General features: G+C 44.3%; 1 protein-coding gene across 2 annotated transcripts in view; it reads left to right on the top strand.

Moving 5' to 3' along the window:
• Positions 1-15,391, top strand: part of WDR72 (WD repeat domain 72) — a 933,775-nt gene that overhangs the window by 185,275 nt on the left and 733,109 nt on the right. For both annotated transcript variants that reach the window (XM_069624855.1, XM_069624854.1), the window contains exon 3: positions 11,641-11,747. In XM_069624855.1, the coding sequence (XP_069480956.1) occupies positions 11,641-11,747 (107 nt within the window). The remainder of the gene's footprint in view (positions 1-11,640; positions 11,748-15,391) is intronic.

Here is a 15,391-nt window from a genome sequence, read left to right as displayed (position 1 = left end):
CGAAAGTGTTCCTTGGCTGCTGCGCTGATTTACCCTCTCCCCATTAGGGTGTGAAATGCCAAATCTTTATTGTTTTAGCGATGCCAGGTGGGAGCCCTCTCCTCACGGTGTGAGCACCCCGGTGGCCATCCTGGAATAATAGTTTGTTTTATTAACATAAAGTAAATGTAAAGGTGGTCCCCAAGCTCTATGCTGTGGAAGTCACCACAATGTTATACAATCACAGGCAGATATTCTTCAAAAAGAAAAATAACCTGCATGCGTATCTCACACAATTACCTTAACACATGCATCCCTTTACATCAAATCTCTATATTTTTAAATTTGAATAGCAAAAGGAATTAAAACTCCCTTAACTTCAAAATATTTCTGTATCACAAACAACAAATTATTAAAAGAACGTTGCATTTGTCAATATTACCAAGTGCTGAAATTAGAGAACAATTGCATCCATTACATTTCCCATATAACTATGGTCCTGTTAATCTCTAGTATATGTGTGAGTTACATCAGAATTCCGAAGGTTTGGTTTGGGTCTGAAAAGCAATAGTGTCAATTTGGAAAGCATGGCATATTGAGTCACTCGCCCAACCTAGTGGAATGGTTTTGGGATTTTCGGATGCAATGATAATTACCCTTGCCACTTCACTTTGCAAACAAGGCCACAGTGTGCATTATCATGGGGAGGGGTGAATGAAATTTACATGAGTGTCCTTTTCTAGGTGAATTGAGTCATTCAACTAAGCTACCACAACTTCCCAAATTCTTTTTAATTATCTATTGTTTTAACAAGTCACACAATATGAAGCAATTCTTCATTGGGCTATAGTGCAGGGTGCCTTCTGAACCACGTCCCTTTGTTCACTATGTCTGTGAAAACTCTTTGGGTGCTATTTAACTTTCACTTATCACGTGCTGCACTGTTGGCGCTGGAAAATATTCCCAGTTTAACACAGTGCATGGACAGAAAGAGCATGCATGCATTTATTTCAAGTAAGTTTCCTTAGCTTTAAATACAATAAAACCAGGATATAATTTACACAGCCAAAGTACAGCATTCTATTCTTATTCTACCAATAATATTGTATCAGCTCCTGCGCTATGAGCACATGAAATTCTCTGTTTGCTGCATGCAGTCAAATCTTACTAGGCATAAAATATAATGGGGAAAGACTGTTGTATGTCCCACAAAATATCAAGATATTCTATTTGGAATGAATGGCCACTAGTGGCCACCATGCAAGTCCCTCTCACTCCAGGGACTGATCAGGGTAATAATTCCAGGGGATTTATGTAATTACATTTGGATGATTATTTATACACTCACTTTGAAATATTTCTTTATGGCATAGGTCAGCAAATACCCTCTTAGAAAGGAACTCTCCAAACAAGAAAGTTCTGATTGACTTTCATTAAGTTGGAACTGCCTTAGGCTCCCCCCTCTGCAGGTTACCTTGAGGACTGGGCTTATCCCCTTAGGAGCGGAATCCTCCCTTTTTCAGGCCTTAATTTGGTCTCACAAATTAATCCATTGCTCCCCATATTCGTATTAGGATCTCACACTTTTCTCTATCTACCTGGCTCAAGGACGGCTCAAGGACAGTTACCCTGATGATTGACCTGGCCTACTCCCTTGGAAGCTCTGCTCCCTCCAGCTCTGCCTTTGGATGTTGACTCAGAGGTGTGTTAGAATGTTGTCTGGTGAGGGCAGAATAGCCCAAGCTTTTTTGATTTTTTAATACCACAATGATGCAGGTAATTCTGTTTCTGAAAGTGGGGGTCTGCTTATCGTGCACCCCTTTCATAAATGCTCCATTCCAAAATGATATTGCTCACATGTGACTTTGCAGTAATAAGTCTCCTCACATTTATAACACCAGCTCTGTAGTGGCTGAGAGCAGGTTCAAATGACATGTGCATTTCTGACAGCAGCTGGATGCACATTTCCTGCAGGCAGTGGTGGATTTTAAACTACCTGCATCTCTGATCTAAATGATAATTGTGTAATCTAGTCAGTCTTTGGAATGCAAATCTGTAAAAATAAGCATTGGAATGATGGCGACTAGAGTTACACAATTATAAAGCCACAGCAATTTGGTATTAAGCTAGTGTCATCTCTCAGAGAAGGGCAACGCTGTGAAGGGACTGATGTGGATTAGTGTCTGGTCTGACTGTCATCACCACAGATATGAGGAGCAATCACAAGGATATTGTCCTTTTATTTCTCCTGCAACACACAGGAACATCACCCAGCTGATCTGCTGGGAACCATTGCCTTAAGGCCAGCACTGACATAACAGTCACTCTTACACCAGGGTCCTGACTATGAGTGTACCTTTGATGTCAGCAGGCATAGGTAGGGTCAGAGTTAGAGTAATCACAAGAGAGAAGTGTCCTAGAGAAGGGCCCACCATCTTGGTTTCTGTTAGGGCTCTCTTCCCCACAAATTGCTGAACAAAAGGGATTGACCCCTAACAGAGGGATTCATCTGGACCAGTCCCCTGTGGCATTTTGCCTTTAAAGGGAGATGACCACCCCTACTTCTTTGGTTCATCTTGTGGCTCTTAAAGAAGGGGCCACTGGACAACCTTTGGAAATATTGCTACTTGTATTTTGCCATAGAGGTGAAAACAAAAGGCACCCAAGGCAGAAACAAGGCCTCGCTGCTGGCTGCACTGGAACCAGGAATCTGTTCACTGGACATGAAGTATCCCATGTAGGTGCCAGTCAAGCTCCATGGAGCGGGCTGCAGAACAGAAAAACTCTCTGAACCCGTAGGTCCTTTAAGACAAGGTAACACTTTACAGGGTGGATGGGTACGCAGAAATTACTCAAACATCAATAATAAAACCGACTCAGGAAGTTGGCAAAGATGTTAGCTGTTTGAATAACAATCATCTAAAACAGGGAGTACAATGGACATCATCGGATGTCATGAAGTAAGATCTCAAAGTATTTCACAAAAAACACACTTACATACTAAAAACTCATCATCATTTATGTCATACTATGTGGCACACTAAGAAAATGTATGTGGACTGTGATTGGGTAACGGGAAACATCTAGGTATACTTTTTATGGGGGTTGGTGTTCTGATTGGGTCTCTACTGTCAGGTAGCCCAGGTGCTGGTGGGTCAGACTTGACCATGCTTCCCCGCCCAATTAGCCCATCGTCTATCATCACTCAAGCTGTCCACCATGAGAATAGTCTTTTGAACTTAGCCTTGCAAGTATCAATGCTCCTGGGGATAAAAGGGAGTGTGAGCATGGCTTTATCCTCTGGTCTCTGTGTAGCTTGCCCAAAGTCTATTTTCATCTGACCATGTGAATGGAGACCAGGTTTTGAGCTCCTTTGTTGTATTTAATACCATTTCATGAACACAACTTGGCACTCATTGTCCTTCTGCCGCACCTTAACAGGAGCTCAGCTCTTGCCTTCTCGTTCATTGAATCTTTCCACGATAGATAACCAGTTTCTTGGCTGCTCCCAACCTTGACACTGGGCCAGACAAACCTTCTTGATTCTCCAGCCATGCTTATTCGATTGACCACACTTCAAGTCCTTCCATTCACAGGATTTTTCATAAAATAAAGTGTGGAACTTCCAGATTCCTATGCATATATATATACCTTGGCAGCACCGCCTGCACTATTTACTACATATAGCCAGCCTTCAAGAATATTTAATCTACTTGCCTTACTGCGCCTCTACAATTATAACGTGGTTTTCATTTTCTTCCGTGCTTTACACGTGCAATCTTCATTTCACATATGAAAATCTACTTGATTCTTAACTTCATCATCAGATTCTATATGGTCTATCCACCTTCTTTCTTATCATCTCTTCTTAGGCGTGTCACTTTGCTTCATGTGACATCACTAGTCTCTTCTTTCATCCGTCTTCACATCCTCTTCAGGGATCCTTCCCAAGAGTCTGTCAGCTTTTCCTGGATACATAAAGAATGGTTTTCTTAATGGATACTTTGCTTTTAAGGCTGCTTCTGTTATAGGCATCATTACAGGTGTCGCTTTTGTCACTATTTCTGGTTCCCAACAGATAGGCAAGTTGGGGATGGGACTTCCGGTAGAGGCTTTTGGATCCTTCTCTACATCTCCTTGTCTTGGAGCGCCTGGATTGGGACTTCCAGATGCCACCGAACCAAGGAAGTGACTCCCTGCAACTCTGAACTGCCTTAATGCTTGTCTGAGCACCTTCAATGCAGGCCATGCTGCTGCAAAGGAACCACTGGAGTTATCCCCAAGTTAGCTCAATGTTAAACGCTCTGGTGTCTCTGCATCTGAGATCTGCTGAGTCTTCTAGCATCCCAACTCGACACCGCATCCTGGTCACCAGCTTCTCAGAGCCCCGATCTGAGTCTGCTGCAGTGTCCCAATGTATTGTAGAGCCAGCAGAGTCTATAGACCACTAACGGCCAATCTCTGCTTCTCAGCAGCCAAGGCCAGAGAGTCTTCCAGCGCTGCTGACCTGACATTGCCTGCTATTCCCAGTATCTTCCACCCAAAAGCCATTGCCACAACTTTACAGCTCTGTGTCATTCGACCGAGCACCACCATCCCCAACCCTGACATGGCACTGAAAGCACCCAGACTCCCAGTATGAAGCCAAAAAGCCTTGTTCAATCCTGTCAAGCACCAAAGACAAAACAATAGGTACTGTGAAGAGGACACCTCGCCCTAATGGAATTTGTGGGATCATAGTGACTTTTAAGCACCCCCCCTTTTTTACCCTTTTTTGCCAAGAACATTAAACATGGCCATTGTTGGCCAATCTGATTGGCTGAACCCCCCTGTTCATCTACCCAGTGTGCCCTTTCACAAACGTCTGTATTTTCGGTGTTTACACTTAGGTGAGTTTTTCTAGAGTTTTCTAATTATTGAATTAAACCTTTATTGTTTAATTTAAATTCTATGGGCCGTATTACAAGTCTGCCGGTCCGGTAACAATGGTGCCGGTAAGCTACCAGCACCGTTGTTACCAGGCAGGCAAACTACGAGGTCTGCGAGCGGGTGCCTTTCAGCCGGCCAGGTCTGAACTGGCATGCAGAACGGCACCCGCTCGCAGACCTTGACGGATGCACCGGAACCATTCATGAATGGTGCCAGTGCATCCATCCTCCCCTCCATCCTCCCCATTCCCATTGAGTCCTTTGGGACTCAAATAGGAATAGGGAGTAATATTTTCTGATGGCCGGGAATGGGCAATTACTGCGTCTGCCAGGGCTGTAATGCCCCAGAAATTGCCCTTTCACGGGCGCTGGAAATTTCATGACTCTGCGGCAGCCGTGCCAGTATTTACCACACAGCTACTGCCAGGGTTGTAATGACCACCAATATCTTTATAGAACCTTGATTGGACATTCTTTTATTTTGGACCATTGTACTAAAGTTGTTTGGGTTGCTACTGCTATCAGCTCACTCTCCTTCTGAGGATATAGCCTGTCCTTCGTCTCTGCTACCACAGAAGGTGGAGGAGATATATCTTTTGGGCTGTGACTGTTTAAACTTTATAATTGGGATCACTTCTGGTTTAGTAGTAGTGTGCGGCTGAGTAGGTGGCTAAACCACTACTCATCCATTAACTCCTGCAGAGCAGTAGTCATTTTGTCACACCTCTGCCCCCTTTCTCTCCCCCTCAAGCCAGGGTCTTTACTTTTGCATTCCCCTCCCATCACTGGCAGATTCTTGTCTCCTGTTGTGTACGGGGCAGGCTACTTTCCCATTTGGGGGTTTTCAAGTCTTGTGTTTTTTCTTCTCTCTGCTCTCCGGACTTCGAGGGTCCCATGGGGGAGGGACTATCATGGGCTTGACTCTGTCTCCTGGAGTCTGCATAATTTATGCATTTCTTGTTACAGGATCAAATCCCTCTCACCTTCTGGGTACCTCCTGTGGTGCTTGGTGCTTTTAAAACCTGCTCAACTGCCTTGCAGTTCTCTCCCTGTTGGACTTCACACTTCTCCTTGGGAACCATCTTCTAGTTGACCCCAATTCCCCCTGATGTTAAGGAGAGTGGGGTGCACTCCTCTGTGATCTTCCTTACTGAGTGTGGGCTTTGAGTCTCTCTCTGATGAGCCCCTTCTTCTGTAGTGGGGTGAGCCACCTTCTTTCCTGAAGGTCATATTCTGGTCCTCCTAGCTGACCAGTCTCCCAGAGGCTGGGAGATTCTGTCCTTCCAGATTACCTCTTCTTCTGCATGGAAGTTCTCTCTCCCCTGTCAATTTTCTAATTTTTCTGTTTTCAGAAGTTCCCATTAAGGTCTTATGGCCTCCTCCTTGTCCATGAGTCAAGCACTCATAGTGATCATCATCCTGGCTTACTCCTTTGGAGGCTGTCCATCTCTGGATCTGCCTGGCGAGCTAAACTCAGAGGCCTTCCCAATATTAGACAGTAGAGAGGGGGCTTCCATAATGGGCTCCCTAGGGAGGGCGCTTGGTCTTCGCAGAACACGTCCATCCATCTTTCTTGAGTCTCCTGCCAGTTTTAGATGATCATGGATTCTGCTTCCATAGTCCTTCAGTCATACAGGGTTCTCCCATGATGTTCTGGTTCTTCTTCACTGTAATGAGGGGGCTCACTATGGCTCTCAGGGTCATTCTTCTTCCTTGGGTTATTCTGGGTATCTTTGGTAGACTTCATAAGTATGAACTGGGACGAGGAACAGTGGTCATGGGGGTAATGCGCTGATTAATTACCAGTAGTTTTTATTACACGAGTCCTCCTCTTCCTTGTCACAGCCCCTACTCCCTTCCCTTCCTCCCTGGGGTTTGTGATTGACCAGACTCCTTGGCATGAGAAGACGGTGTTATGGGAGTTGCTCACCCTTTTTATAAGCTGAGGTGTGGGGATGGTGGTTGGGAGGGGTGCCCTTCGGAGATTTTGGAATTAGACTGGAAGATGACAAACTGCCTTCAAACGTATGGACTGTAAGGAGGGAGAGTAGGGCTCGGTGTAATGAAGATTACTGGTAAGTAATTGGAGCATTTTTTCACTATAGGAGCACTTCTTTTACACAAGGTTATCACCTGTGATGTTATTCCAGTACTCTAATCACTTTAATGGATTTTGTCGATTCAGATGGTAAAAGCCTGTACTCCCATGTTGAAGGTCTTGGTGTCTTTACTGGTCAGGACAGATTGCGCAACCGCAACTAACCCTTAACTAGGGCAATAGTTCATATACCATCACTAAAAATGTTTTGCTACAAATGTATTATCATTCAAAATTAACGTCTTATTATTCAAAGACAAACATACAGAGGTAGCTCATCTACAATAGGCGCGGGGGCACTGATCTGCCAGTACTTTGACCTGTTATGGAGCAGTCATGGTATAAACTGTCAAAGGGAAATCTGTTTCCAAGTGCACATATCCAATGGACCAAGCAAGGCTGGGAGAATTTTGCCTCCCCAGCTCTGCATGGACATTGAGGATGCAGGCAGGAGTACTGCCTGCCTGCATGTGCATAGGGGGTGCACGTATTCAGATTGAATGGTGCGTGTATACAGATTGAATGGTGTATTGCAAATGGAGTGCTCCAGCTCCTCTGCACATAAGCAAGAAGTAGGAAGAGCTCTGTACTTTCTGGTCCCTGTCATCCACAGGATAGCATCCACACAAGGCCAAGGGCTGAAGGTAAATATGCATTTTGTATGTATGAATGTGTATGTTATGCTTGTATGTGTGTGAATGGGGGAGTGTATGGTGTATGACTGGTTGGGTACGAATGTGAATGGAGTTAATGAATGCAGTGTGAATGAGCAAGTTAATGTTGTGTGAACGTGTGCGTGAATGAGTGAGTGAGTGAATATGCATGTGCTCGTGTTTGGTTTGTGATAGCCCGGGATGATGCTTTGGGAGAGGGGGCAGGAGAACGGGTAGCAATATCATTTTATATTGGCATCTATGATAAAGAAGCATGATAAGTGTTATCACATGGCTAGAATGACATTTTGATGCAGTCAGTCTAGCTAGTTTGTACTGTGGCAGGACATGTTGTACTGTGCATCTGTGATAGAACAAGCATAGTAAGTGGTATTACAAGGTTAGAATGGCATTTTAGTGCAGTCAGTCTAGCTAGCTTGTAATGCAGCATACAGCAGACATGATAAGTGTTATTATATGGCAAGATTGCCATTTTGGTACAGCCAGTGGGTGAAACAAGCATGATAAATGCTACTACATGGCGAAACTGACATTTCAATGCAGCCAGTGTAGCCATTTATTATTTGGCATGACAGGTTTTACTGGTCATATGTGATAAAGCAAGCATGATAAGTGTTATTATGTGGCAAGAATGGCAATTTGGTGCAGCCAATGTAGCAATTTCTCACTGTTTTATGACATGTTTTACTGCCCATCTATGATAAAGAAAGCATGGTGAGTTTTGTTGCTGCCAGTCTAGCCATTTCCTACGGTAATATGACCTTTTCAACTGCCCATCTCTTATAAAGCAAACATGAGAAGTGTTATTACATGTCTAGGCTGCCTACATTATGGGCAATTGTTCTTTTTGTGGCATGACATTTTTAATAGCAAAGCCAACAGGGGTATATTCTTATGTGTGGCAACTAGCATATATTGGCAGAGCCGCTTGGGCATATTTTCTTGCAGTATCGTCACTGGAATTATGCACAAATCAAACATGAGTATGTTCTTATATGTGAATAGTTGCATATATTGGTGCAGTCAGCATGGACATGTATGGGCACAGCTAGCTTTAAAATGTTTTTTTTATCTCATAATATATTGTGGGGAAATGCATCATGAAAATGTGTTGGGAATTGCTCCTGTGCAATGTTGGTGACTTGCATTTATTGGATTTTTTCATGAGCTACAGTAAAAAACAGATTGAAACTGTCTTGCTTTATGCCCATTTATTTCATAGAAAGTTTGCTGTAAAGTGCACAATTTTAACCCATTATTCAAAACAATTTCTCATGGGGAGAATCCCACAAACCCCTCGCCACTTCATCCCTTTGGTTGGTTAGGGCTCCTTTGCTGCACTCAGTCGCTCTCGCATATTTGTGGAAAATAGTTATGTTCCTCTGATCAAAAATGGCACCAGCCGCCACTGTAAACATAAAAGGTGCTCTTCTTTTATTTGGGTCAGGCAGAGAGTCCAAGGCATATTTCAGAGTTCAGGCAGCTAGTAGCTTGGTACTGGATAGCAGTTAAGCAGAAGAGGTTCACTAAGACACTTGGTGGGAGGGATGGAGATATGGGGAGGGCACAGGTCAGTGAGTGTTAGAACACAGATATCTGTGGTTGAGACCAGAGATATGAGGAGTGGTCAGGGCAGATTGGTATGAGCTGGCATAGGGGTAAACACACACATGATGCAGGCAGGGCCAGTCTTTGCATCAGGCAATGCAGGCGGCTGCCTCATGTGCCGGCCTCCAGGGATGCGCCGCCGCCAACAGTTGTGAATGGGAGTGTGAACGAGGTGTGAATGAGAGGCAAAAGGAACTTTCAGGATTAAAAGAAGTGCTTTTAATCCTGCAATTTAATTCTGACATTTCAAAGATACATGGCCTGATGCAAAGACCGGCATTGCCCACACACACAGACACACACACAGACACACTTACACTCAGACAAACGTGCGCTACACGCACTTTGAAACTCTGGTGCCTATGCTGAATCTTCAGACACCCAGGGATGCCTGTGCCATAGGAGTAAAACACAGTGGGGCGACTTGGGATGGAGCACCAGAGAACACGTGTGTCTGGGGAGCAGAGCTGGCTCCCTGTCAGGTTGAACATGCCTAGTGACTCGTCTTGTGGCACTTAACTGAGTTCTCTGTACCTTCTAGAATATGTCCTATCATGCATGTATAACAGGTATTGAAAACCCTAGGAACCAGAATTTAAACTGTTAGGACTTAAGAAAATAACCATTTGGTGAAAGTCTCACTACTGTGGGCACCATGGGTTATTCTCAGAAATAAGGGACAGTCTTCTTAAAAATATAGGGCACAGACATGCTTTACTTTACCTAAAAACTCATACGTGGTAACACATCTGCTACAGGAGCATTTAAAAGCACACAGCTCTGAATAGCAGAGTGTGAAGAGCAGTCGTGAAATGTGCCGTAGCATGAGTTTTTGATGAACACTTGCATAGCTGTCAAGTGGTCCCTTGCTTTTGACTTTGCATGCTGGAATTTGTAGGCCCATACTTAGCAGGGGAAACATGAAACTACAAATCCAATCATGCAACGAGAAAAGCCAGGAATGGCTCTAAGTGGCTGACATGGCAGCTATGCATTTGGACATCAAGTAGTGGCAGGGAGTTTGGAAATGGAAGCAAGGGTCTGACTGGACAGCAAGATAGGAAGACGACCATTAAATGCAGCACGAGGCATATCGGACTGAAACCAATGTGTGGGCGACTAGTTAGTGATGCAGTGATTGGAAGCATGTGTATATGTATGCATTAAAACAACTTCATTTATAACACAGAAATCCTCCTTTGTCGTGTTTGAAAATGCTGGCATAGACGCTGGTATAGAACCTCTTTTCAGAAGTCTGCTAAGTAGGCTCGCAGTGTGCACCCCCTCAACCGAGAACATTGTGGCATTCCTTTTGTAAATGACTGTGCATTGTAAGGGAATGTGGGCATTGCCCCCACCATACACCTGCGAGGATGCTTGTATCAGAGTATTGCCAAGCAATACGATTTACCCATACCTTTTACCTCTCTCCATCTTACTTTCCTTACGTGTAGTTGGTGCAGAAGCCATATTTGTATAGTGAACTGTAGAATTGAAGTCATACTAACATGCCTCTTTCTATAACCAGTGTTCAAGAAAATTATTGACATATGTATGTTAGTAAATAATGCATTGTATGGTGGGAATATTCTGCAGGCAAGATTATGCCGGTGTAATTAGTTTATAATTTCTAACCATAGCCCACCCTGAATCACGCCTCCTATAGTGCTCTGGTCTGTGCTGATCTGCACCCAATTTATGTTGTCATTTTTTGTTGGGGCACAGGCGCCAACTATGCTTCCTGCCTGGGGTGCAATCTGGTTGAGTATTGGGCACATTTACGTAGGACTCTGCAGTCGGACGCTGAGGCATGGTAGGTAAACGGAGTCAGATGATCAGCTTGTGGTATGGACGGGCAGGAGTGGGATGAGTACAGACAAGGCACAGTGCATTGTGGGAACTGAAAAGTTCATATTAGTTAAGCTGCCTAGCTACAATGCGTGTGTCTAGCAGCGCTTAGTAGAACAAGGGAAAGTGACAAAATCATGTCCTAACAAGAAATACATTCGAAAAAAAGATCCAAACGCACCAATCTGAGAAAAATGCAAAGACAATATCAATGAGTGAAAACAATATTACTGTTCAACAATGTGTTTGTGGGGATTAAAATATAAAACACATACATTTCAGGAAATTAAATCACTGCAGGCAAGTCCCATAAATTATGACTTTTGTGGTACCTACCTATCAGGCCAAGCATTTAAGAGTAACCCTTGTCTTTTATGTAGCATATGAATGTAGAATCACCTGAGGTGCTATTTCAATTGATTTGAGACACGTCATGTGATCGTTTATGTTTTGTGTTTTCCACCAATCTTTTAGGACCAATGCAAGTTTTTCTTTTTTTTGTTAGATTTCATCGAGAATATTTCTCTGTGGCCACACCGCACCAGTAACACTTCTTTCGAAGGCGAGGGACTTTGAAAAGCAGCCGTATGTGGCCAGCGGTGCCGAGAACGGGTAGGTGGGCCGTTCGCTATTCTACGTCTTCTTACGGGGAACCTGATTGGTTCGCGCTGTAATGAGTTCTTGCTGGAACGAGGATCATTTCAAGGTTGAAGCACGCACCATGGTGCTGCAGTTCACGGCGGCAGATACGCGACTGCCTTGCCATGTGCGCACACCTGTGCTGTGTGACCCCAGGCACCTCCTGCCTGCACAACACGGCCCTGTGCGTGCAACGTGATGTGTGCATGATACGTCCACCGTGACTATGGCGTGACATAGAGTTAAGCCAGATATCAGCAAATAGGTTCATGCGCAGTTTGAAAATGAAGCATTTCCAAAGAACACTGGAAAGAAAACAACTTCCGGCCGCTCACTATTAAACCTTGAAGGCAGTATGTGCTTAATTCGCCGAGATGCGAAAATTGAACATGCCAGGGACAAAAAAAACTTGGAATTAAATACGGGCACTTTCATGTGGATTATTTTTTTAATAACCTGGGCAGGTTGCCAGGTTTCTTTGACGACGAATCCACAAAGGGGTTCTGCGCCCAAGAAAAGGAGTTCTGAATTTGTTTGCACGTGCACCTAGTTTGGTAAAAAGCGCAATGTGGCGTACTTTTGCTGAAATGCGTCGTTGCAATGTATACCATGTTTTAATGGGAGCACCTGCTCCAGCAGGTAAACAGGGTTTTGAGGTGAGAGCGAGTGGCTATTAAGGATGTGGTATTATATGGTTGCCTCAATGTGTTGTCATCCTGCACGCTCATCAATGCATACTGCTGGCTTCCTGATTCAGTGAATTATGTCATCCGATACTTATAGTGCACTCATTACCAGTGTAGTGGTCTTACAGCGCCTAGCCTTATGAGAAAACTAATGGGTTGGTGGGTTGGTGGATGCATGACAACCCAAAGGGCCTGATTTGCAAAGCATTTTTCAATGGGATTTTCTCAAACTGGTGGGAATGTAATGTTTGTCAATGGACATTAGAATTCACAAGCAAGCAGTACTTTACTACCCAGAAAGCTCTCTATTAACCAGCATATTCCATTGCCAGCAACAGAACAGTTACAGTTAAGAAACCGCTGGATTACACAATTTTATGGCCAGATAACTTAGTGTACTGATGACATATTGCTGGAAAACCAAGAAAAAGTTAAGGACGTTTTGATATCTGGTCTTTTGCTGTTTTGCAGCCAGCTGCCACCCAGATTACTAAAATGGGGTTATCTGGCACATTTGATAATCTGGCACCATTACGTTCCAATTGTTGCCAGATAATCAGTCGTTTACTGTGTGTGTGTGTGTGTATATATATATGTATATATATATATATATATATATATATATATATATATATATATATATACCCATAGGCAATCTGGACATTTTTTGGGGTTGTGTGTATATATGTCCTAAGGGAACTCAAAGGGTTACTTACGTAAAAACACCATTGTGGAGCAACGTACACCTCACTTGTGATATCATTTGCAATACAAATATATTGATATACATTAAATTACGAAAGGAACATATATAGGAAACTCAGGCATGTCTATTTTTACTGCCAGTAAAGGTGTTCACATCGAGCAGAGACCAATTTAGGATCTCTGAGACAAGTCATTCTGTTTTGTGAAAAGTAATCATGGTGTGGTCTAAATGACTGCTAGCCTGATCATTTCTGCTAGGTAGTTGACTGGTGTAGTGAGGTTGGGGAGTTGTGAAGTGTCTCTTGTGATTGTCAGGTTGTGTGCGAAGGGAGGGTGAGCTGATGGCAAGTATGAATGAGTGACTGACATGCGCAGTGGAGTGTTCCTGGATTTAGAAGTGGCTATTAGTTGGGAGATGCAGTATGTGGGTCTCATTGAGTGTGGGAGGCCGAAAAGGTGAATTATGTGAAATGCAGTGGGTTTGTTGGGAGTGAGGATAAATAAGTAGTACAATGATTATGGGAAGCAGTGCCATCATTTCAGGCCTAACATAGGTGAGGGATCTGGATGTGAAAGTCGATTAAGGGTATGGCATTAGTTGAGGACATAGTTTTGGGGGTCGGTGTGCGCGAGTGCATATTAACCACTTAATTGACAAAGTGGGCGGAGCTTACAGTAAATCCTTATTGGAATTCAGGACAAACATACTCGCCATTAGCACTTAAGGGGGTAGCTATGTAGGGTCTGGATGAGTGATTTGGGTATGGGGAGGAAGGCATGGGGAATTGGGGGTATAATTGCATTTGAAAATGGTCAGAGTGTTCTGAGTGAAGATGACAGGGATTGGGTGGCAATGATTTGAGTGGTAAAGTTTACAAGGTTAATTTCGTTCAGTGGTTAAAGGCGAGATACGGCCCTTCACCTCATGAAATCAAAACTGGACATATCGCTTAGACGAAATTGATTAAATGGTGCATTTCTCTGTTCATAGTGTTCATACATACCTATTAACTGAACAATCAAGGATGGAAGCTCCCAGACACATTCAGCACAGTCTGCCACTGTGTACACAGTCAAAGAAAATATTTGCTGAATCTATTACTAGTAAATGTGGGGTTTTCGTCACAGCTAAAGAACATTCTCATTCAATAATCTGTGGAATTAATTCACCACATCTTGCAGAGAATGCATAATTTATTCAGGGCTGCAGCAACTGAGAGCTAACTGATGCACAATGGGCCTCATTACGACCCGGGCGGTAAGTGAATAACGATGCCGGTAAAGTATTACCGGCATCGCTTACCGCTCCGCATGATTAGGAAACGACAACCCGCTATTAGCAGCACCGTACTTTACGGTGCCACAAATAGCAACAGGAGCTCAGGCACGCGACCCCTCATGCTGGAAATAGCGCCATGGCGCAAACAGGGGAACATTACGAGTCACGCGGACATGCAATTAACGCCCTAGTGAAGGCCGTAAAGTACCTTACCGCCATGGTGCAAATACCGGCATCGCGGACCACCCGTAAACGCCCATGTGCAGTGTTCCCATCTGCCACAGGTGTACACGATCAGCACAGGTGGAGGCCATAGAGACTGGACCAGCAGAAAAGGAGCACACCCCACCCCTTACCACACCCTGTCACACTCCACAATTATTCCAATACTACTAGCAATGCAGGGACTGGAGGACTTGATTGCAGTGGAAGTGCTACTACAACAACAACAACAACAACAGGCATCACAGAGGAGACACAGGAGGAGAAGGAGGGCAAGGCAGGGCCAACATGCCCCACCAGTGCAGCCAGTGGCACCACGCAGGCAGCCCCCAATCCCACGCATCAGAGCCAGTCCATTCAACCTAACCCCTGAGCAGATCCACACCCTGTACCGTCTGGACCAGGACACCATCACCATCATTGTGGACATGATACATGACGACATTGTCAGCCTGATTAAAACACGCACCACCATCCCACCCCTACTAAAGGTAGTGTCTGTGCTCCACTTCCTGGCAACATGCACCTACCAGCACACAGTGGGGCACATGCATGGTATTTCACAACCATTATTCTCACATACGCTGAACCAAGTGCTTGATGCCCTCCTCAAGCACACAGACGACCACATTTCCTTACCACGGTCTGCCCAGGAGATCTCAAACACCAAAGTAGGTTTCCACTCACTGGCCGGCATCCCTAGTTGCATTGGCGCCATCGACTGC

Source organism: Ambystoma mexicanum, chromosome 11 (assembly GCF_040938575.1).
Source record: "Ambystoma mexicanum isolate Mex_15411 chromosome 11, UKY_AmexF1_1, whole genome shotgun sequence".
Taxonomy (NCBI): domain Eukaryota; kingdom Metazoa; phylum Chordata; class Amphibia; order Caudata; family Ambystomatidae; genus Ambystoma; species Ambystoma mexicanum.
Note: the sequence above shows the minus strand (reverse complement) of the source record. Positions and strands in the feature narration are given on the sequence as shown.